Source organism: Cyrtonyx montezumae, unplaced genomic scaffold, assembly GCF_038088225.1.
Source record: "Cyrtonyx montezumae isolate F1298 unplaced genomic scaffold, pur_monq_1.0 scaffold_5, whole genome shotgun sequence".
Lineage (NCBI taxonomy): Eukaryota > Metazoa > Chordata > Aves > Galliformes > Odontophoridae > Cyrtonyx > Cyrtonyx montezumae.
Genome location: NW_027072056.1, coordinates 275,742 through 297,615, shown reverse-complemented (window position 1 = coordinate 297,615; position 21,874 = coordinate 275,742). Strand labels below are relative to the sequence as shown.

At 54.8% G+C, this 21,874-nt stretch overlaps 3 protein-coding genes across 3 annotated transcripts; 2 read left to right on the top strand and 1 right to left on the bottom strand.

Annotated features, from left to right (window-relative positions):
- The first annotated feature begins 4,061 nt into the window (after window positions 1-4,061).
- Window positions 4,062-8,213, top strand: LOC136056269 (uncharacterized). The gene is made up of 13 exons (XM_065748376.1): window positions 4,062-4,124; window positions 4,233-4,358; window positions 4,463-4,542; window positions 5,078-5,186; window positions 5,295-5,606; window positions 5,723-5,897; window positions 6,095-6,198; window positions 6,304-6,453; window positions 6,797-6,951; window positions 7,177-7,309; window positions 7,392-7,576; window positions 7,673-7,810; window positions 8,063-8,213. The coding sequence occupies exons 1-13, from the start codon at window positions 4,062-4,064 to the stop codon at window positions 8,211-8,213; spliced, it is 1,881 nt and encodes a 626-aa protein (XP_065604448.1).
- Window positions 8,214-8,364: 151 nt separating this feature from the next.
- LOC136055959 (maestro heat-like repeat family member 5) lies at window positions 8,365-11,616 on the top strand. Its single transcript, XM_065747848.1, has 7 exons — window positions 8,365-8,568; window positions 8,666-8,812; window positions 9,092-9,193; window positions 9,307-9,409; window positions 9,841-9,900; window positions 9,996-10,333; window positions 11,350-11,616. The coding sequence occupies exons 1-6, from the start codon at window positions 8,404-8,406 to the stop codon at window positions 10,145-10,147; spliced, it is 729 nt and encodes a 242-aa protein (XP_065603920.1). The 5' UTR covers window positions 8,365-8,403; the 3' UTR covers window positions 10,148-10,333; window positions 11,350-11,616.
- LOC136056078 (maestro heat-like repeat family member 5) lies at window positions 10,817-21,652 on the bottom strand. The gene is made up of 11 exons (XM_065748074.1): window positions 21,442-21,652; window positions 21,176-21,360; window positions 20,942-21,079; window positions 20,578-20,695; window positions 20,190-20,486; window positions 19,946-20,092; window positions 19,565-19,666; window positions 19,349-19,451; window positions 18,859-18,918; window positions 18,669-18,763; window positions 10,817-10,948 (listed from the first exon to the last, which is right to left on the bottom strand). The coding sequence occupies exons 1-11, from the start codon at window positions 21,550-21,552 to the stop codon at window positions 10,817-10,819; spliced, it is 1,488 nt and encodes a 495-aa protein (XP_065604146.1). The 5' UTR covers window positions 21,553-21,652.
- Between the last annotated feature and the right edge of the window lie 222 nt (window positions 21,653-21,874).

The window sequence follows — 21,874 nt, the reverse complement described above, 5'->3', positions numbered from 1 at the left end:
GGATCTACCATATCCCCTACCATGCACCAGCTGCTGGTAAGATCGAGCGCTACAACGGGTTGTTAAAAACCACGTTGAGAGCAATGGGTGGTGGGACATTCAAGCACTGGGAGAAGCATCTGGCAGAAGCCACCTGGTTGGTCAACAAAGTCAACCGAGAGGGTCCTACACAGTCCAGCTCCCTACAGACCATAGAGGGAGATAAGGTCCCTGTGGTACATGTGAGGAGCATGTTGGGAAAAGCGGTGTGGGTCCTTCCAGCCTCTGGAAAGGGCAAACCCCTCCGTGGAACCGTTTTTGCGCAGGGACCTGGGTGCACCTGGTGGGTAATGGATAAAAATGGGGATGTCCAGTGTGTCCCACAAGGGAATTTGACACTGGGGGAATGCAGTCTGTAATTACATGTGTATGTATGTATATATATATATATATATGTTTCTATGTAACTTATGTTATTACTGTTTTGGTTATGTATAGATGTGTGTTAAGCATGATGTGATGATGTGGAATAAGGGGTGGAATGTTGTGGTTTTGTGGTGTTGATGCCGGTATTCCACATCAGAGCATCATGCAGCAGTGAAGGAGTTAATGCTGTGGGAGCAGCAGAGGGGAGGGGCGGAGCTCCGCACCGGATGCAGGCGGCGCTCGGTCTGGGCGCGTTGCTCTGGGCTGCCGTGGAGGTTCAGCACGTGTGCTTCCCCTGCAGTTTCTTCCTTAACGTAAGCTCACAGCTTTTGGTTTGGAAATTTTATCTCTCTCTCAATTGTTCAATTTTATTAGATTTAGTAAAGTTACCGTTCCTTCTCAGATCGTGCCGTTGTCTTCTTGTAGACCCATCTCTTCCCGCTGTTTTCCCCCCTCCCCCGGAGCACGGCTCTGCTCGGGCGGCCGCGCGGCCACTGACGCAGTTTCTTTTTCTCTCCTCTCTCCCTTCTCGGTTTCCCTTGGGTTACTGTCACGGATAACACCGTGACACTGGGGCTGACCACCACCAGGGAAGGATCTCTTCTTGGAGATCCCTCCCACATGGGGTCCCCTGAGAGCCTTGACATACTGAAGGTGAGCCATCTTCTCTTTTGTATTATTTGTATCCTATCTATATAGAACTACTCAAACTATTCCATCATCTATACTATTTCTTTGCGAGGTACCATCTTTGGGAGTTATTAACCCCACAGTCAGGAAAGGCCAGAGTACTACCCAATGCTATCACAGATATGGTTCAGGCATTCCCAATCCCTGTGACACTAAAGCAGCTCCCAGAGTTCTTAGGTATATTCGGATATTGGTGTTTAGACCTCATTTAGTGCAGCTGTTGAGGCTGATATGTAGACTCACAAAACAGGTGCAACTATGGGACCAGGAAAGATGAAGCAGCAGGCTGTCCAACAGGCAAAGCTGGCTGTTTAACAAGCTCAGGCATTGGCTGGATTTGATCCTACCCTCCCAGCCAAATTGGATGCTCATACCACTCTGGACGGCTTCAGTTGGGACCTGTGGCAATGCCAGAGTTCCGTTCAAACCCCGATTGGGTTTTGGTCACAGGTTTGGCAAGGAGCAGAAGAGAGATACAGTATGGTTGAGAACCAGCTCTTGGCTGCCTATTGTGCATTGCAGTTGGTAGAGCCAATAACTCAGACAGGATTACGTTAGAGACAACATTGCCATTTCAGGGGTGGGTTAAAGATCTGACCCACCTTCCTAAGAGAGGGGTGGCTCGAGCTCAGACCGTGGCACCTTGGGTCACCTACCTCAGCCAAAGGAGCAGTCTATCTTCATCAAGGTTGAAGGAAGAACTTCAGAAGCTCCTTGGCCCAGTGACATATCGTAGTGACATGCCAGGAGAGACGATGTTCGCTCTGCCAGAAAAGAGGTGCTCTAAGAGGTACAGGAAGGGAAATATCCCATGGCACAGTAACTGAGGCATGACAAGGGCTCTTACCCTTGCTGACGAGTTGGCAGAAAGTTCAGGAGTAGACACCTCTCCACAGTTTCCCCACAATGTCCCCATAGACACACACCCCAGTGCCTGCACAGGAGCAGGCTCAGATATGGGGGCATGGGATGCAACTGTGGTGGTCACTGGATGGTTGGAGTCCTGGTTTGATGCTAGAATCCATTTTTACTTCCTTGATTACAGGAGTAGGAGTGCTGGAGGCCATTGGATGCTTTTTTATCCCCTGTGTGAGGACACTGCTACAGCGATTAATGGAGACAGCACTATTGAAGCAAACACCAGTGGCTCCACCATCATATTCGGGAACTATGATGATACTAAAGGAGATAGGGAATGGAGAAAGCGAAGAAGAGGAAAATGATGATATAAACAGACTTAAAAAAGGAACTACAGAAATCAACAGGGGAGAACAAAAAGAAAAGGGGGGAATTGTAGGAATGCAATGTCATTCCTGCATTGGAAGGAGAAGCATTTGATTTCATGGTCTCTGCTGTCATCTAGCGGCTTTTATCGGTACTGACAGTCTTTTTCGGGGGTCTTCGGACTTCATTGGGGTTGGGGTCCTCTGATAGTCTTCCTCACTCGGCCTTTAGATGAGCTTTCAGCACTGACGTACGCTCAGTAGATAGTGAAGTAATTATAGTGATAAAGGAGGTGGAGTAATTTATAGGTACAGAGAACGCAGCTCTTGTCTGTGCTGCCACACGGAATGAGCCGGATACCCACTCCCAAGCAGTGATAACGCTGTTAGCAATGAAAAGTCCTTGCCAGGGGAAACTGCTCAATGTTGGCAGTGGACAAACAAGATCTGTGTGAAGAAAACATAAGAAGCAACTAAGGAGCGATACACGTGTTTAGCCAGCAACCATTGGCTTTGGGTCAGCACGTGTATGTTTGATTCAGCGCCGGGAAGATGGTGAACCTGAAGTACTCAGCCAACGAGGAACCAGGGGAGAAAAGTGTTGGGGCATAAATGATGTAACGTTGTCTTTGTGTGCGCTCCTGCTCGCAGGATGCCCGTCATTGCTTTTGTGAATTCAACATTTCCTTACCAGAGATCCTGACTCCTAAAATTATTGCAGACATTTTTCTGACATTAACCCCAAGTTTAAGCCTAACCCAGACCCTAACCCTAACACCAATCCTAACCCTAACCCGATACTCCAACCCAGACACCAACACTTAATGCTAACCACAACCCTAAACTCAAGAGTAACTCTAACCCTAACCCAAGTCCTAACCATAACCCGAATCCTAACCCTAACCATAACCCCAACTGCAATCCCAATCCTAACTCCAACCCCATTCATAACGCTAACCCCAGCTTCAGTTGGGGAACTCATCAGGGAAACCCTGACCCTGCTCCTGGAGCAGCTCAGCCCCGATGTGAAGCACGTGTTCCTGATGTGTGAGATTGATGCTTCTGTTGCCCACCTTTGGAAGGATGTAACACAGTAATTATAATAACGTCTCCATTCCCCAATGCAGAATGGGGGACTGAGCAGCCCTGAGCTGAGAGGGGCGGGGCAATGCGTCACAGTGGGGCCCATTGTGATGCATCCCCGTGCCCCCCCAGGTCCAGCCCCACCAGCTGAGTGTGCCCCGCAGTTTCCGTTAGGACTCTGGTGGGACAGAACAGGAGCTGGCCAGTGGAGCTTGGAGAGACTCTGCTTGGAGCAATCCACAGCGTTCCCCTCCACTCCTGGCCACCCAGGCACTGTCCTGTGCCCAAACTCAGCCCTCATCGTGTGCAATGGAGAAGAGATCAACTCCGTGCCCCTCAAAGGCCAAGGAAAAGTGCAGGACCCCGATGGACTCCACCCTTGTGCCGCCCAGTGAGTGAGGGTCCAAGCAGGGCTGGGGATGGGAGCGGCCTCTGCACGGTGCCACGGCTGCGCGGGATGGCAGAGGGCAGAGGCCCTCCTCTCCTCGCTCTGCTCTATGCTCCTCGAACCTTAACCCTAACCCCAACCCCAACCTCAATCCTAACACTAACCACAACCTGAAACCCAACCTGAATTCCAATCTCACCCCAACATTGACCCCACCGTGCCACCCCCAAACCCCAATTCCAGCTCCCTGCTCTGATGCCTCTGCGCTGCCCATGGACACCGCCAAGTGTTGTGCAGTGGACACCATTGAGGCCTTTGTCCGGAGCACAGAGAAGGTGACAGCGGACGCTGCCTTTTTGCAGCGGTGCCCTATCCCCCCGAACCCCCTGCATCTGCAGGAGAGCTGTGTCCCCCGGGCCCCTCTCACTCTCTGGTGGCTGCAGGACGAGGAGCAGAAGCTGCAGTTCCTGCGGAGCATCTGCACCCTCTGTGACACAGCGGTGGAGGAGAACACGGCGCAGAGACTGCGCGTCTTCTGCCGCCAGAATGAACTCGTGGAGAACATCATGGTGAGGGGGTGGTGGGTGCTCGAGGGGGGGGGGGATTGGTCGGCTCCAGTCCTCCCAGTGCTGGGAACACTAGGTGCCTGGTGCCATCCCTCTGTGCTGTACAGGAGCTGCTGTCAGAGGAGCCGTGGGGAAAGCTGTACTCTGAACTGCGGCAGCAGGCCATGGCAGCCATCACCTCCCTCAGGTACTGCCCTGCCCCAGGGCAGCCCCACAGTGTCTGTATGGCCCCACAGTGTCTGCATGGCCCCACAGTATCTGCATAGCCCCACAGTGTCTACATGGCCCCAGAACATCAGGGGATGGTCCGGCTGGTACTCAGCCACTGCTCTCCCCTACTGGGCCTGGCCAACAGGCAGAGGGTATCCTGCAGCCCTGCTCTGTCTTGGATCTCATGTTGACCCTGACCCTTCCCCTTCCCTTTACCCTAACCCGAACCCTAACCCTAAACTTTCCCCTAACTCTAACCCTAAACCTAAAACTTATCCTAACCCTGACTTTTATTCTAACTCCAACCCTAACCCAAACCCTACTCAAACCTACAGCACCCCAACCCACTCCCACCACAGCAGCTCTCAGGACTCCCTCAGCCCCACACATCTATGTAGAGGAGGGGGTTCCTCCCATCTTTTTCTCCCCACTCTGTGGAGTGCTGCTGAAGGGGGGATCCTCTCCCTGTCGTGCAGCACAGTGCTCCCAGCGCTGCACTCTTGTTTTTGCAGCGCGGTGGACGCGGTGCTGGAGGACAGGATCCCTCTGTTCACCACGTGCTTCCAGAGCATCCTCCTACTTCCCTCGGAGCAGGACCTGGACATCAGCCTTTACACAAGGGTGGGTGACTAAAAGCTCCAGGACCTCCTTGCCTTGCAGGAGAGGGTCTCGCCATGCCCACCCCCCCACCTCTCCCCATTTGACTCCCCTCTTCCATCCCTCCCGCAGACCCTGAGGGCTCTGGACCAAATGCTGCACACTCTGGTTTTTGTACATCCCACCGCCAGCATCGGTGAGGAGCTGCAGAGCGTCTTCCAGGTGGGCTATGCCCGCAGGGGCTGCACAGAGGAGGGCTGTTCCTTCAACCCCCCTCCCCTCACCTTCTGGGGTGAGCTGGGGGGCCGTTGGCCAGAGCAGCAGCTCCTCTTCCCACAGGTGCTGCTGTCCTTCACCTCCTCACATAGCGCGGCCGTGCGCGAGAGGGCAGTGGGGCGCATCTGGAAGCTGAGCCATTTGCTGACACTCTTCTGCCAGGCTGAGGTAAGGGGCCGACACCCCTGACATGGGTGTCCTTGTCGCTCCTTTTCCCCACTCTGCCCACCCCGCTCCCATCACTGGGGGTGCCGTACACTCAACGTTGTGTTCTCTGCACACAGCCCCATCGCTCCTTGGGACAAATCAGCTTGGCCCGCTATGAAGAGCTCCACCTGCCCATGCTGGGGCAGCTGGTGGGAAGCCTCGTGCTGTGCTACGCCTACCAGGAGGACAGGATGCGCCACTCTGCCCTCAACACTCTCCGTCACCTCTACGCATTCATCGTGTGGAGAGCCCGTAAGGCGATGGCTGCTGGCGCTGTCCGTCCATCACAGATGTCCCACAGGGACGAGCGTGAACGGCGCTGCATTGGCTGCCGCACAGAGCAGCAAAGGAGCAGAAGCTCATGGGGTTGAGGAGCTGTGCCCCACAGCCCTGCACTCAGGGTGGGGGCACTTGACGCTCGCTCACCCGCAGCTTGCTCTCCTTTCCAGGCTGGGAAGTGCCTCAGGAGGAAGATCAGGAGAAACTTGAGCAGTGGGAAGATGACCACAAGTTCTCCCTCTCCTGGACCACCAACACCATGGTCATTGTGCTGGTGAGGAGGGCTCGCTGCAGCAGGACTCGTGACCGCAGTGTCCATGGGAATGGGGAGAACACGGCTGATGTTCCTCCCCCTCCCTCTGTGTTTGTTTCCCCCCAGAGATTTGCGAAGCACTTTTACTCTTCAGAGAAGACCGACTTCATCCTGACGGCGCTGCAGGGCATGAGTGACTGCAGCAATTACAGCACGCAGGTGTCTGCAACCCTGATGGCTGTCCTGATGGAGGACTTCAAGCCTACACCCACTGATGTGAGCAACTGGCAGCTGCTTACCGGGGGGCTGAGCCCATGCTGGGGTGGTGGGATTGGGGATGGACTGGGGGCTTGGGTTGGCTCTTGGGGGTTGGGTTGTGTCTTGAGGGTTGGGGTTGAGTTGAGTTGGGTGCGGAAAGGCCATGTTGGGTTGGGTTGGGTTGGGTTGGGCTGAGTGCTGGCAGTAAGGTTTGATTTGGGTGCTGGAGGTTAGGGTTGGGTACAGGAAGGCTGCATTGGGTTGGGCTGTCCCACACGGCGTTGGTCTGATTTGGGACTTGAGGGCGCTTGGCTACTCTTGGGACAGCTCGCAAGTTCTGCTGTCCCCATGTCCCTTCCAGGTGCAGCGGATCGTGACGGCCATCCACAGGAGCAGGAAGCTGATCACTGAGGAGCGGGCACAGAGAACCATCCAGAACACCTTCCCACGGCTGGCCGCCTCTGACCCTCGTGCAACAACACTCAGCCTGCTGCGCTGCTCCCACACCTGTGACAGGTGCGCAGCCCCATCCCGATGTGGAGAGGGGCCCCAATCCCATTTCCACAAGGACAGGGACCACCACCCTCTGTGGATAGGGACCCTCAACTCATGCAGAAAAGGGAGCCTCCCATCCCACACTTAGAGGGCCCCCCCATCCCACATAGAGAAGCCCCCACCCCCACAGTGAGAGAGACCCCCACCCACAGAGAGGATCCTGCTGAGGACGACTCTCTGCTGCAGGGACACGTGGGAGCTGTGGGAGATGGCGTTGTCCTCAGCAGGCGTGGTGCCATGGATGGTGCAGGAGCTGCTGCGGCTGCTGGAGATGGCACCACTGGGCCAGGAGACCGAGAGTGGCACCTTTCCCCTGGCCGTGAGTTTGGGGGTCCCCGGGGAACCTCCCCTCCCCCAGGGGAGCAGTTTGGTGCTGAGCACTGCCTGGGTGCTTTCCGCAGGCGGCCATGGCACTGCACAAGATCATGCAGCACTCGCAGTACGGCCCACAAGTGCGCCTGTTTTTCCTGGAGCTCTTCATGGCACTCATCTTCCAGTTGGTGTCATCCGGCTCGCTCGAGCCTCCGGAGGTCACTGCTGTCACGGAGGACCCGATCTGCCCATCCGCACCCACCTCTGCCATCAGGTATCGCCACCGTGCCCACCGCCAACCCCACAGCATGACTCGTGCTGTCCCCATGCTGAGCCCTGACCCCGCTCATGCTGCCCCATTTCCATGCAGAATTCTGGTGGAGGTGGTGCACAAATTGCTGCAGTGCGCCGATGTGGACCACCTGGTGCACGCCATGGACAGCCACAAGCTGTGGGAGCAGCTGCTGGGCGCTGCCACGTGGCAGGATGGCCTGCGCTCCCTTGCCAGGTACGGCCCCAAGGCCCTCCCACACGCTGCCCCACACAGCCCCACACACTGCACTGCATCTGCTGCCACATGTGCAGTCCTCCTGCAGTAGGGAACAACACAGGCAAAGCGCAGGGGGTGACAATATGCGGTGGGCAACTGGAAGAGTCACACTGTGGGGTGGGACGGGCTGCTCTGCTCTCCCCCCATCACGGATCCGGTGCCGGTGTGCTCAGCCCCCTACCTGTGTTCAACCCCCGCCCCTTCCCACAGGTTGATGGCAAGGGAGTGCCGGGATCAGTCTGTGCACATCTTCAGCCACGTGCAGAAGCTGCTGTGGTACCACCAGCTGCAGTGGAGGGAGGTCCCCGCCATGGTGCTCTACACAGAGGTGGGCACTGGAATGGTGCAAAGGTCCCCTTGAGGGGGTGGGGGCCAAACCCCCTCCTGCCCTGCTGCTCACTCACCTCTGTGCATTACAGCTACACAGATCCCTGGAGCTCCAGGAGCAGAATGGCCGCTCCGAGAAGATCTTTAGGAAGCACATTTGCAGTGAGCGGCCTGAGAGCCAGGAGCTGGCACTGTGCGGGCTGCGGAGCTTGTATGCCGGGAGGATGCAGCTGCTGCTGCCCGACGTGCTGACGTGGCTGCAGGACACGCGGGCCGATGTGAAGCTGCAGGCCATGCAGCTGCTGCATGACATCGTGGCTCATTGCCCTGGCCATGTGCAGGATGCGCTCAGCCAGCTGGCGGTGCGCCTGACGTCCTGCTTCGATGAGGTGAAGTGCGTGGGACAATGGGGAGTGGATGACCCAACCCCCCCCTCCCTGTGCATCACTCAGCATCAACCCCCTGTGTCCCCGTCCCCCCCCCCAGGAAAACACAGAGCTGCGCTGGCTCTCCATGGAGCTCTTTGCACAGCTGCTGGCAGCACCGGGCAGGAGGCAGTTGTTGCAACAGGTGGAGATGAATCTGCTGCCGCTATTCTTCCACATGAACGAGGAGATCCCCAGAGTGGCACAGGTGGGGGCAGCTCCTGAGATCATGGGGTCACAGGGTCACCCCGTGTGACCCCAGCCTGCCACTTGAGTCACTGCATCACGAAGGCTGGGAAGGGCCTCTGAGGTCACCAGGACCAGCAAACCCACCATCCCACCTGTTCAGCCCTCCACATCCCCCACCCCCACCCACCAGTGCAGTGACCTAGGTTACAAAATTCCCCCCAGATACCCCCCAGGGTAGGGTTGTGGGAGGGGTCCCCAGGCTCTCCTGCTGACGATCCCCCGTGTCACTGCTCCCCAGGCTGCTCAGGAAGCCCTGACTCGCGCTGCTGAGCTCCTGCGCTGGCAGCAACTGCAACACCTGGTCAGCACAGCAGACATGTGGAAGATCGCTGAGTGCCTGGTAAAGATGCCCATCCCTCAACCCCCACTTCCCCCACTGTGGGACCCTCCAGCTCTGGAAGGAGGGGGGGTGGTGCACTGTGTGTGCTACCCCTACCCTGGTGCGCTCTGCAGGTTCAGAAGGCAGGCAGTGCCGTGCAGCAGTACGTGCAGCAGAGCGTGAGGCACCTGCACAGCCCCCAGGCATCCATGCAGGAGGCGGCCGTGCGCTTCCTGGGTGAGTCCCAGCCCCAGTGGGTCCCCCTCCCTCTGTCGGGGTCAGTGCACAGTGGGCAGGAGTGGTCCTGGGGGGTCATGGGGAAACTATTGGGGTCCTTGCAGGTTTTTGAAGCACCCCGGGGGTCATTGGAACATTATGAGGATCACTGTGGCAGTGTGTAGGGTCTGTGTTGGCCACCGGGACACCACTGGGGTTGGTGGGGCGTCACTGGGGCACCGTGGGGTTTCTTGGGTGTTGTTGGGGTATTACTGGGGTCCATGGGGTGCTGTGTGAGGTCTCTGGGGGTCACCGGGGCACCATAGGGTCCCTGGGGATGTTGGGGGCACTTTTGGTATATATACCACGGGGATTCTGAAGGTGTTTGGGGTGCCATGGACGTCCCTGGGCACCACGTTGCCAGGTGAGTGCTGACAGTGCTGTGTGCGCAGGGCTCCTGGGGCGGCAGCTGAGGAGTGAGAACCCACAGAAGGTGCAGGACATCCGCAATGGTGAGCAGTCCTCCCCGGGAAGTGCCCCATGGGGCAGGGGTGGTGACGCTGCTCCTCTCCGGGGCACAGACGCATCTCCGCTCCACTCCTCGCAGCCCTGCAGAGCGTGAAGGAGGATAGCGAGCCGGCCGTGCGCTGCCTGGTGCTGCAGACGCTGCTGAACCTCTGCGTGCTGGAAGACGTGCCGCCCACCAGGCCCAGGGGTGCAGCGCTGTGCCGCTGGTTGCACAGGATGTTCATGGAGTAGTGCTGTGCTGCAGGGACCGTGGCCCTGCTTCTCAGAAGAGAAGAACAACTCCATGCCCCAGAGGACACTGCGTTCCTGTTTTCCACCCAGAGGGAAAGATCAAACTGCATGCAAGTTCTGGTGTCTTCCTCTTTTGCTGCTCATGTCGGGAGTGAAGGTTCCCTCTTGCCTTCAGCTTTAGAGTAAGTAAGGCCTTTGGTTTCAGAGACCTCTCTCACTTGATTGATACCTTCAATTCCAACTATATATATTAATAGTAACCACAGCTCTAAACTCAAGAGTAACCTCAACCTTCACCCTAATCCTATCCCTAAACAAAGCCCCAATCCTTAACCATAACTCTACCCTAAGCCTAACCCAAATTCCAATACAAACTCTAACTGTAAGCCTATCCCTACCCCTAATAGTAACCCTCAACCTAACCCTACCCTAATCCTAAGCACTAAGGACATGAACTTGGTTCCATTTGGAGGACGTGGCTGGCTGCCCGTGGTCTCTGCTTTGCTCTGAGAAACTTTCCTGGAGATGAGTGAGCCCTTGTACTTGAGTGCTGAGCTCTGGGCTGATGGCCCCTTCCTTCAGCTCAGTCCTTACGCATACACACACACGCAGAACAATCTGCACAGTCCTGTGCAGCTAGGCAGAGGGAGCCTGGACACCGCTTTGATATCAGAGGATACAGTTCTTGCAGACAAAGACGATGATGAAGTAGATGCACACCAGCGTGCCTAGGAAGGATAGGCCCCCACAAGCCATTATCCCATTGTACATTATCGAAACCCAGTCCCCTCCAATCATGGTCTGGGAGAAGAGCAGATGTGTGAGGAGAAGCAGGACAGTAATATTTAGATGTTCTGCTGAGGAGCACGGGTTACTGTAAGTTATTGGTGACAGGTGGACAGCTGGACTGGATGATACTGTAGGTCTCTTCCAACCTTGGTGATTCTAGGATTCAATGATCCTAACCCAAAACCTTGAACCCTAACTGTCAAGGTTTTATGATTACCTGTGCAACCCGGTCTGGGGAGCCTGTTTTGGCCGGGGGTTGGACTAGATGATCTCTGGAGGTCCCTTCCAAGCCCTACAGTTCTGTGATTCTGGTATTTTTGTTATCGGTATTCCACATGATAACATCATGTAAGGGCCTGGGAGTTAAAGAATTAATACTCTAAGTCTGTGGACTTGTGAATTTTTCCAGGTAGCTGGCTCTGAGAAGAACAACTCCATACCCCCAGAGGACTTGGCGTTCCTGTTTTCCACCCAGAGGGAAAGATCAAACTGCATGCAAGTCCCGGAATCCTCCTCTTTTTGCTGCTTGTCTCAGCTGTGGGAGCTCCCTCAACGTCTCTCCTTCAGCTTCAGAATAAGGCCTTCGGTTTTGGACTCTCCCTCTCTCTCATTTTATTTGATTTCCTAGCTTTGATATCAATTATGTGTTATTTTGTATTTCAATATCTTATTTATTATATTAGTTTTCCCCATCAGATCCTTGCCACAGTTTTGTTTTTAGGTCAACCTCCTGCTTTTTCCCTTTTACCCCCTTCCCCTTTCCCGGGGCTAGGGTCTGTGGGTCCCTTGTCCCATTAGGCATGGAACCAAGCCCACCCCATATAGCATTTGCCACCATCCACGAGTCAGTATAAAGCATTGGCCACCTCTCCCATTCAGCCACATCTAAGGCCAGTTGGACAGCCTTCACCTCTGCAAACTGACTTGATTCTCCTTCTCCTTCAGTGGCCTCTGCAAATGGTCATGTGGGGCTCCACACAGCAGCCTTCCATCTGTGGTGCTTCCCCACAGTAACCACACAATCTGACAGTGAACAGGGAATATCTCTTTTCATTGTCTGGGAGTTCATTATATGGTGGGGTCTCTTTAGCATGCTGGTGATGCCCTCCTCTGCTGGTGATGTTCCAGAATTTTACGTTCAGGCCAGTTCATGATCACCTCTAAGATTCCTGGATGACTGAGGTTCCCCATCCGAGCTCGCTGTGTAATCAGAGCAATCCACTTACTCCAGGTGGCATCAGTAGAATGATGGGTGGAGGGAATATTTCCTCTGAACATCCAGTTCAGCACTGGCAGTCGAGGTGCCAGAAGGAGCTGTGTCTCAGTGCCAGTTACTTCAGAAGCAGCTCAACCCCCTTTGTATGCCGCTACGATCTCCTTTGCAGTTGGAGTGTAGCACTCTTCCTACTCCCCTGTACTCTCAATTTCAGAATCCCAGGGGTCTGCCTCGGGTCTCTCCTGAGGCTCCAAATGAGATATTCCTCTCCAGCAGCAGCGTAGAGTATGTTCTTTACATTGTGTCCCATCTGTACTGACCCCAGGGCCATGACACGGGCAATCTCCTGCTTCATTTGCTCAAAAGCCTGCTGCTGCTCATGGCCCCATGCAAAATCGTATTTCTTCTGTTACCTGATAAAGGGGACTTACAGTGAGGTTACAGTCAGGAATTTTCCAAAAGCTCACTATGCCCAGAAAAGATTGAGTTTCTTCTTTAGTAGTGGGTTGTTGTGGTTTTGTGGTTTTGATGCCGGTATTCCACATCAGAGCATCATGCAGCAGTTAAGGAGTTAATGCTGGGGGAGCAGCAGAGGGGCGGAGCTCCGCACCGGATGCAGGCGGCGCTCGGTCTGGGCGTGTTGCTCTGGGCTGCGGTGGAGGTTCAGCACGTGTGCTTCCCCTGCAGGTCCTCCTTAGCGTAAGCTCATAGCTTTTGGTTTGAAAATTTTTCTCTCTCTTTCAATTGTTCAATTTTATTAGATTTAGTAAAGTTACCGTTCCTTCTCAGATCGTGCCGTTGTTTTCTTGTAGACCCATCCCTTCCCACTGTTTCCCCCTCCCCCTCCCGGAGCGCGGCTCTGCTCGGGCGGCCGCGCGGCCACTGACGCAGTTTCTTTTTCTCTCCCCTCTCCCTTCTCGGTTTTCCCTTGGGTCACTGTCACGGACAACACAGTGACAATTATTGGTGGAGAATGCGAGCAGTGCAGTATTGGCACTCCATTGTAAATCTGGTGCAGAGTGGACTAAGGTTTTTCATGTACCTTACAGCATGCTGGCGTCTTTTTAAGCTCCTCGCGTTCAGCACCGGAGTAATGTGGATATACAGCTACTTTAGTGTGCTGAGGGGGTTACATGCCTCCTACCTAAACACCCTGGCTAACGTGACAGATTATGCGGCATTTGGAACGGTTTCCAATTACTCTTTTCAGGTCTTTACCTATATTCAAGATGTCAGCCCGGCAACTGTGTTATCTGTTTTTCTGAATGCACTCTCTGCAATAGTAATTTACATCATGTGGAGGGAGCGTTCCTCAAAACCAGAGAGTGTTGAATGGCAGGGAAGGTGGAAAAAATTAGGAAAGAAATTAGAAGCGTGGGGACCCCCGGTGTTATGCAATTTTGATCTTGAGCACCTGTGGGATCCTGAGAAATTCAGTGAGTGTTTAGGTAAGGAGTCATGTGACTCAGGATGATCTGAGAAGGAATGTATTGTTTGGGGTATAACGAGCTATAATTGATATTCTGGAGAGAAATGGTTTCCAAACCAAGGTCCAAAGCAAAAATGAAAACCTCGAAGTTAGACCTGACCAATCACAGGGAGCACCGGTATCAGTGTCGGTTGCCCCTGTGGAAGGCCAGAAATGGACACGGCCGTCCTCGCGCCTAGAACGGAAAGAAGAAGAAGCAGAGAAAAAAAAGGAAGATCCAGGCGAGGGGCCCTCCTCAGCACCACCACCACCACCACCACCACCTAAAAAGGCCACTAAGAAAAGTGAGAGACATGGAGAAGACAGCGATGATGATGGAGTCACTGTTACCACTACTCGTCGGCCCCTAAAGATGACTGAAATACAAGGTTCAAGAAAGGAGTTTGTACGGTGCTTGGGTGAATCTATTGTCACCTGGTTGCTGCGGTGTTGGGACAGCGGTGCCAGCAGCGTGTCCCTAGATGGCAGCGAAGCCCGCCAACTGGCAAGCATTGCCCGAGACCCAGCTATCGACAGAGGAATTGGCAGATGTCTGAATGGAGTCGCTACCCTCTGGGAACGAGTACTAGTGGCTGTAAAGGATAGATACCCTTACAAAGATGATCTGGAGCCTAAGGTGGAAAGATGGAACATCGTGGAGAAAGGCATCCAATTTTTGAGAGAAACAGCCGTAGTAGAGATGCTGTATGATCCCAATTTTGTCCCTAACAATCCACACCAGGACCGTGATCCTGATAGAGTAAGGTGCACACCTGATGTATATCGCAAACTCTCAAAAACAGCACCAGAGAGGTACGCAAGTACACTGGTAGCAATGTTCCATAGATTCGAGGGTCAAGCCAGAAGACTCCCAGTTTATGAATTGACTATTACACTCCAAAACTTTGAACAACAGTTTCCACCATCACGTGCTTCCATTGCAGCTATAGTAGCAGAAGAAGTAGGTGAGATTAAGGAGAGACAGAAAACTATACTGGAGGAACTGTCATTACTGATGAATACGGATGAACCTGTGTCAGTATTGGAAACACCTGATGAAGACGAGCATGACGCAAAGAATCTGATGAAGCAATTTATCAAACTGTTGAAAGTCTCGGCCACCAAAGGCAACCGCCCCTCTGCACGAGCAAATGACGGCAGTAACATCATGTCACGTGTGGCCATGTGGAGCTTCTTACGAGAAAACGGAGAGGACATGAGGAAGTGGCATAAAAAACCCACTCCTGTACTGCGAGCACGGGTGAGAGAACTACAGCAGAGATCAGCCACCAATGAAATTGCTCCCGTCACTGCAGGTAACCAATAGAGGGGCCCTGCCCTCAGCCAGGGGAGGGAAAGGGATAACAGAGTGTATTGGACTGTGTGGATTAGATGGCCTGACACATTAGAGCCACAAAGATATAAGGCACTGGTGGACACTGGTGCACAGTGCACTCTGATGCCCTCGAGTTATAAAGGGACAGAATTGATTCATATTTCTGGAGTGACTGGGGGTTCTCAGGAACTGTCTGTGTTGGAGGCAGAAATAAGCCTCACCGGTAAAACCTGGCAGAAGCATCCCATAGTGACTGGACAGGGGGCTCCATGCATACTCGGTATTGACTATCTCAGAAGGGGACATTTCAAGGATCCCAAGGGGTACCGATGGGCTTTTGGAATAGCTGCTGTAGATGCAGACAACATTCAGCAGCTGTCTGTTTTACCTGGCCTGTCAGAAGATCCGTCTGTTGTGGGGGTACTGAAAGTGAAAGAGCAGCAGGTACCTATCGCTACAAAAACAGTGCACAGACGGCAGTACCGCACCAACAGGGATTCCTTGCTCCCCATTCATAACTTGATCCGTCAGCTAGAGAGCCAGGGAGTGATCAGCAAGACTCACTCACCTTTTAACAGCCCCATATGGCCGGTGCGTAAAGCCAGTGGAGAATGGAGGCTGACGGTAGATTACCGTGGCCTGAATGAAGTCACACCCCCACTGAGTGCTGCTGTGCCAGATATGTTGGAGCTGCAGTATGAACTGGAGTCAAAAGCAGCCAAGTGGTATGCCACTATAGACATTGCCAATGCATTCTTTTCTATTCCTTTGGCCACAGAGTGCAGACCACAGTTTGCTTTCACCTGGAGGGGCGTTCAGTACACCTGGAACCGTTTGCCCCAGGGGTGGAAACACAGCCCAACCATCTGCCATGGGCTGATTCAAACCACACTGGAACAGGGTGGGGCACCTGAGCACCTCCAGTACATTGATGACATTGTTGTGTGGGGTGATACAGCAGAGGAAGTTTTTAAAAAAGGAGAGCAAATAATCCAAATTCTTCTGGGTGCTGGTTTTGCTATTAAACGGAACAAAGTGAAGGGACCTGCCCAAGAAATTCAATTCCTAGGAGTAAAATGGCAAGATGGACGTCGTCACATTCCAGGAGATGTGATTGACAAAATCACCAGTATGTCACCACCCACTAGCAAGAAAGAGACACAGTCTTTTCTGGGTGTAGTAGGTTTTTGGAGGATGCACATCCCAAACTACAGCCTCATAGTAAGCCCCCTCTATCAAGTGACTCGGAAAAAGAATAATTTTGCATGGGGTCCTGAACAGCAGCAGGCCTTTGAGCAAATCAAGCAGGAGATAGCCCGTGCTGTGGCCCTGGGGCCAGTTCGGTTGGGAGAGGATGTGAAAAACATCCTCTACACTGCTGCTGGAGAGAAAGGTCCCACTTGGAGTCTGTGGCAAAGAGTCTCTGGGGAGAGCCGAGGCCGACCCCTTGGATTTTGGAGCAGAGCGTACAGGGGTTCAGAGGAGTGCTACACTCCAACTGAGAAGGCAGCATATGAGGGGGTTCGGGCTGCCTCTGAAGTAATTGGTACTGAGACACAGCTCCTCCTGGCACCTCGACTGCCAGTGCTGAATTGGATGTTCAAAGGAAAGGTTCCCCCCACCCATCATGCTACCGATGCCACCTGGAGTAAGTGGATTGCACTGATTACACAGCGAGCTCGGATGGGGAACCTCAACCGTCCAGGAATCCTGGAGGTGATCATGGACTGGCCTGAAGGCAAGAAATTTGGAACATCCCCATCAGAGGAGATACCACGTGCTAAAGAGGCCCCACCATATAACGAACTACTAGAGAATGAAAAGACGTATGCCCTCTTCACTGATGGATTGTGTCGTATTGTTGGGAAGCATCACAGATGGAAGGCTGCTGTGTGGAGCCCCACATGACGAGTTGCAGAGGCCACCGAAGGAGAAGGAGAGTCAAGCCAATTTGCGGAGGTAAAGGCCGTCCAGCTGGCCTTAGATGTGGCTGAACAGGAGAGGTGGCCCATGCTATATCTTTATACAGACTCTTGGATGGTGGCAAATGCTTTATGGGGGTGGTTGCAGCAGTGGGAACAGGACAACTGGCAACGGAAGGGTAAACCTATTTGGGCTGCTGAACTGTGGAAAGACATTGCTGCCCGAACAAAAAGGTTGGGTGTAAAGGTGTGTCATGTAGATGCTCATGTGCCCAAGAATCGAGCTACTGAAGAGCAGAAAAATAACCATCAGGTAGATCGAGCTGCCAAAATTGAGGTGTCTCAGATCGACGTGGACTGGCAGAACAAAGGAGAGCTATTTTTAGCTCGGTGGGCCCATGAGACCTCAGGCCATCAAGGAAGGGATGCGACCTATAAGTGGGCTAGAGACCGAGGGGTGGACTTAACTATGGATGCCGTTGCACAGGTTATCCATGACTGTGACACATGTGCCATAATTAAACAGGCCAAGAGGATGAAACCTCTCTGGCAGGAAGGGCGATAGGAAAAGTATAAATATGGGGAGGCGTGGCAGGTTGATTATATCACCTTGCCACGAACTCGCGATGGTAAGCGTTACGTGCTCACCATGGTGGAGGCGACCACTGGGTGGCTTGAGACATACGCAGTACCCCATGCTACCGCCCGAAACACCATCTTAGGGCTCGAGAGACAAGTCCTATGGCGACATGGCACTCCAGAGAATTGAGTCTGATAATGGGACTCATTTCAAAAATTCCCTTGTGGATATCTGGGCCAAAGAACACGGCATTGAATGGATCTACCATATCCCCTACCATGCACCAGCTGCTGGTAAGATCGAGCGCTACAACGGGTTGTTAAAAACCACGTTGAGAGCAATGGGTGGTGGGACATTCAAGCACTGGGAGAAGCATCTGGCAGAAGCCACCTGGTTGGTCAACACTAGGGGATCAGTCAACCGAGAGGGTCCTACACAGTCCAGCTCCCTACAGACCATAGAGGGAGATAAGGTCCCTGTGGTACATGTGAGGAGCATGTTGGGAAAAGCGGTGTGGGTCCTTCCAGCCTCTGGAAAGGGCAAACCCCTCCGTGGAACCGTTTTTGCGCAGGGACCTGGGTGCACCTGGTGGGTAAAGGATAAAAATGGGGATGTCCAGTGTGTCCCACAAGGGAATTTGATGCTGGGGGAATGCAGTCTGTAATTACGTGTGTATGTATGTATATATATATATTTTTCTATGTAACTTATGTTATTACTGTTTGGTTATGTATAGATGTGTGTTAAGCATGATGTGATGATGTGGAATAAGGGGTGGAATGTTGTGGTTTTGTGGTTTTGGTGCCAGTATTCCACATCAGAGCATCACGCAGCAGTGAAGGAGTTAATGCTGTGGGAGCAGCAGAGGGGCGGAGCTCCGCACCGGATGCAGGCGGCGCTCAGTCTGCGAGTTGCTCTGGGCTGCCGTGGAGGTTCATTCAGCACGTGTGCTTCCCCTGCAGTTCCTCCTTAACGTAAGCTCACAGCTTTTGGTTTGGAAATTTTATCTCTCTCTCTCAATTGTTCAATTTTATTATATTTACTAAAGTTACCGTTCCTTCTCAGATCGTGCCGTTGTCTTCTTGTAGACCCATCTCTTCCCGCTGTTTTTCCCTCCCCCCCGGCGCGCGGCCCTGCTAAGGCGGCCGCGCGGCCACTGACGCAGTTTCTTTTTCTCTCCTCTCTCCCTTCTCGGGTTCCCTTGGGTTACTGTCACGGATAACACCATGACACAGAGGTTCAGCAGCATCTGCAGCACCAGGCAACGCATGGCCAGCTCCCTATCCTCCTTCACGCTCTGCAGGGCTGCGAGGAGTGGAGCGGAGATGCGTCTGTGCCCCGGAGAGGAGCAGCGTCACCACCCCTGCGCCATGGGGCACTTCCCGGGGAGGACTGCTCACCATTGCGGATGTCCTGCACCTTCTGTGGGTTCTCACTCCTCAGCTGCCGCCCCAGGAGCCCTGCGCACACAGCACTGTCAGCACTCACCTGGCAACGTGGTGCCCAGGGACGTCCATGGCACCCCAAACACCTTCAGAATCCCCGTGGTATATATACCAAAAGTGCCCCCATCATCCCCAGGGACCCTATGGTGCCCCGGTGACCCCCAGAGACCTCACACAGCACCCCATGGACCCCAGTAATACCCCAACAACACCCAAGAAACCCCACGGTGCCCCAGTGACACCCCACCAAACCCAGTGGTGTCCCGGTGGCCAACACAGACCCTACACACTGCCACAGTGATCCTCATAATGTTCCAATGACCCCCGGGGTGCTTCAAAACCTGCAAGGACCCCAATAGTTTCCCCATGACCCCCCAGGACCACTCCTGCCCACTGTGCACTGACCCCGACAGAGGGAGGGGGACCCACTGGGGCTGGGACTCACCCAGGAAGCACACGGCCGCCTCCTGCATGGATGCCTGGGGGCTGTGCAGGTGCCTCACGCTCTGCTGCACGTACTGCTGCACGGCACTGCCTGCCTTCTGAACCTGCAGAGTGCACCAGGGTAGGGGTAGCACACACAGTGCACCACCCCCCCTCCTTCCAGAGCTGGAGGGTCCCACAGTGGGGGAAGTGGGGGTTGAGGGATGGGCATCTTTACCAGGCACTCAGCGATCTTCCACATGTCTGCTGTGCTGACCAGGTGTTGCAGTTGCTGCCAGCGCAGGAGCTCAGCAGCGCGAGTCAGGGCTTCCTGAGCAGCCTGGGGAGCAGTGACACGGGGGATCGTCAGCAGGAGAGCCTGGGGACCCCTCCCACAACCCTACCCTGGGGGGTATCTGGGGGGAATTTTGTAACCTAGGTCACTGCACTGGTGGGTGGGGGTGGGGGATGTGGAGGGCTGAACAGGTGGGATGGTGGGTTTGCTGGTCCTGGTGACCTCAGAGGCCCTTCCCAGCCTTCGTGATGCAGTGACTCAAGTGGCAGGCTGGGGTCACACGGGGTGACCCTGTGACCCCATGATCTCAGGAGCTGCCCCCACCTGTGCCACTCTGGGGATCTCCTCGTTCATGTGGAAGAAGAGCGGCAGCAGATTCATCTCCACCTGTTGCAACAACTGCCTCCTGCCCGGTGCCGCCAGCAGCTGTGCAAAGAGCTCCATGGAGAGCCAGCGCAGCTCTGTGTTTTCCTGGGGGGGGGGGACGGGGACACAGGGGGTTGATGCTGAGTGATGCACAGGGAGGGGGGGTTGGGTCATCCACTCCCCATTGTCCCACGCACTTCACCTCATTGAAGCAGGACGTCAGGCGCACCGCCAGCTGGCTGAGCGCATCCTGCACATGGCCAGGGCAATGAGCCATGATGTCATGCAGCAGCTGCATGGCCTGCAGCTTCACATCGGCCCGCGTGTCCTGCAACCACGTCAGCACATCGGGCAGCAGCAGCTGCATCCTCCCGGCATACAAGCTCCGCAGCCCGCACAGTGCCAGCTCCTGGCTCTCAGGCCGCTCACTGCAAATGTGCTTCCTAAAGATCTTCTCAGCGCGGCCATTCTGCTCCTGGATCTCCAGGGATCTGTGTAGCTGTAATGCACAGAGGTGAGTGAGCAGCAGGGCAGGAGAGGGTTTGGCCAACATTCCCCCAAGGGGACCTTTGCACCATTCCAGTGCCCACCTCTGTGTAGAGCACCATGGCGGGGACCTCCCTCCACTGCAGCTGGTGGTACCACAGCAGCTTCTGCAAGTGGCTGAAGATGTGCACAGACTGATCCCGGCACTCCCTTGCCATCAACCTGTGGGAAGGGGCGGGGGTTGAACACAGGTAGGGGGCTGAGCACACCGGCACCGGATCCGTGATGGGGGGAGAGCAGAGCAGCCTGTCCCACCCCACAGTGTGACTCTTCCAGTTGCCCACCGCATATTGTCACCCCCTGCGCTTTGCCCGTGTTATTCCCTACTGCAGGAGGACTGCACATGTGGCAGCAGTGCAGTGTGTGGGGCTGTGTGGGGCAGCGTGTGGGAGGGCCTTGGGACCATACCTGGCGAGGGAGCGCAGGCCATCCTGCCACGTGGCAGCGCCCAGCAGCTGCTCCCACAGCTTGTGGCTGTCCATGGCGTGCACCAGGTGGTCCAAATCGGCGCACTGCAGCAATTTGTGCACCACCTCCACCAGAATTCTGCATGGAAATGGGGCAGCATGAGCGGGGTCAGGGCTCAGCATGGGGACAGCACGAGTCATGCTGTGGGGTTGGCGGTGGGCACGGTGGCGATACCTGATGGCAGAGGTGGGTGCGGATGGGCAGATCGGGTCCTCCGTGACAGCAGTGACCTCCGGAGGCTCGAGCGAGCCGGATGACACCAACTGGAAGATGAGTGCCATGAAGAGCTCCAGGAAAAACAGGCGCACTTGTGGGCCGTACTGTGAGTGCTGCATGATCTTGTGCAGTGCCATGGCCGCCTGCGGAAAGCACCCAGGCAGTGCTCAGCACCAAACTGCTCCCCTGAGGGACGGGAGGTTCCCCGGGACCCCCAAACTCACGGCCAGGGGAAGGGTGCCAGTCTCGGTCTCCTGGCCCAGTGGTGCCATCTCCAGCAGCTGCAGCAGCTCCTGCATCATCCATGGCACCACGCCTGCTGAGGACAACGCCATCTCCCACAGCTCCCACGTGTCCCTGCAGCAGAGAGTCGTCCTCAGCAGGATCCTCTCTGTGGGTGGGGGTCTCTCTCACTGTGGGGGTGGGGGCTTCTCTATGTGGGATGGGGGGGCCCTCTAAGTGTGGGATGGGAGGCTCCCTTTTCTGCATGAGTTGAGGGTCCCTATCCACAGAGGGTGGTGGTCCCTGTCCTTGTGGAAATGGGATTGGGGCCCCTCTCCACATCGGGATGGGGCTGCGCACCTGTCACAGGTGTGGGAGCAGCGCAGCAGGCTGAGTGTTGTTGCACGAGGGTCAGAGGCGGCCAGCCGTGGGAAG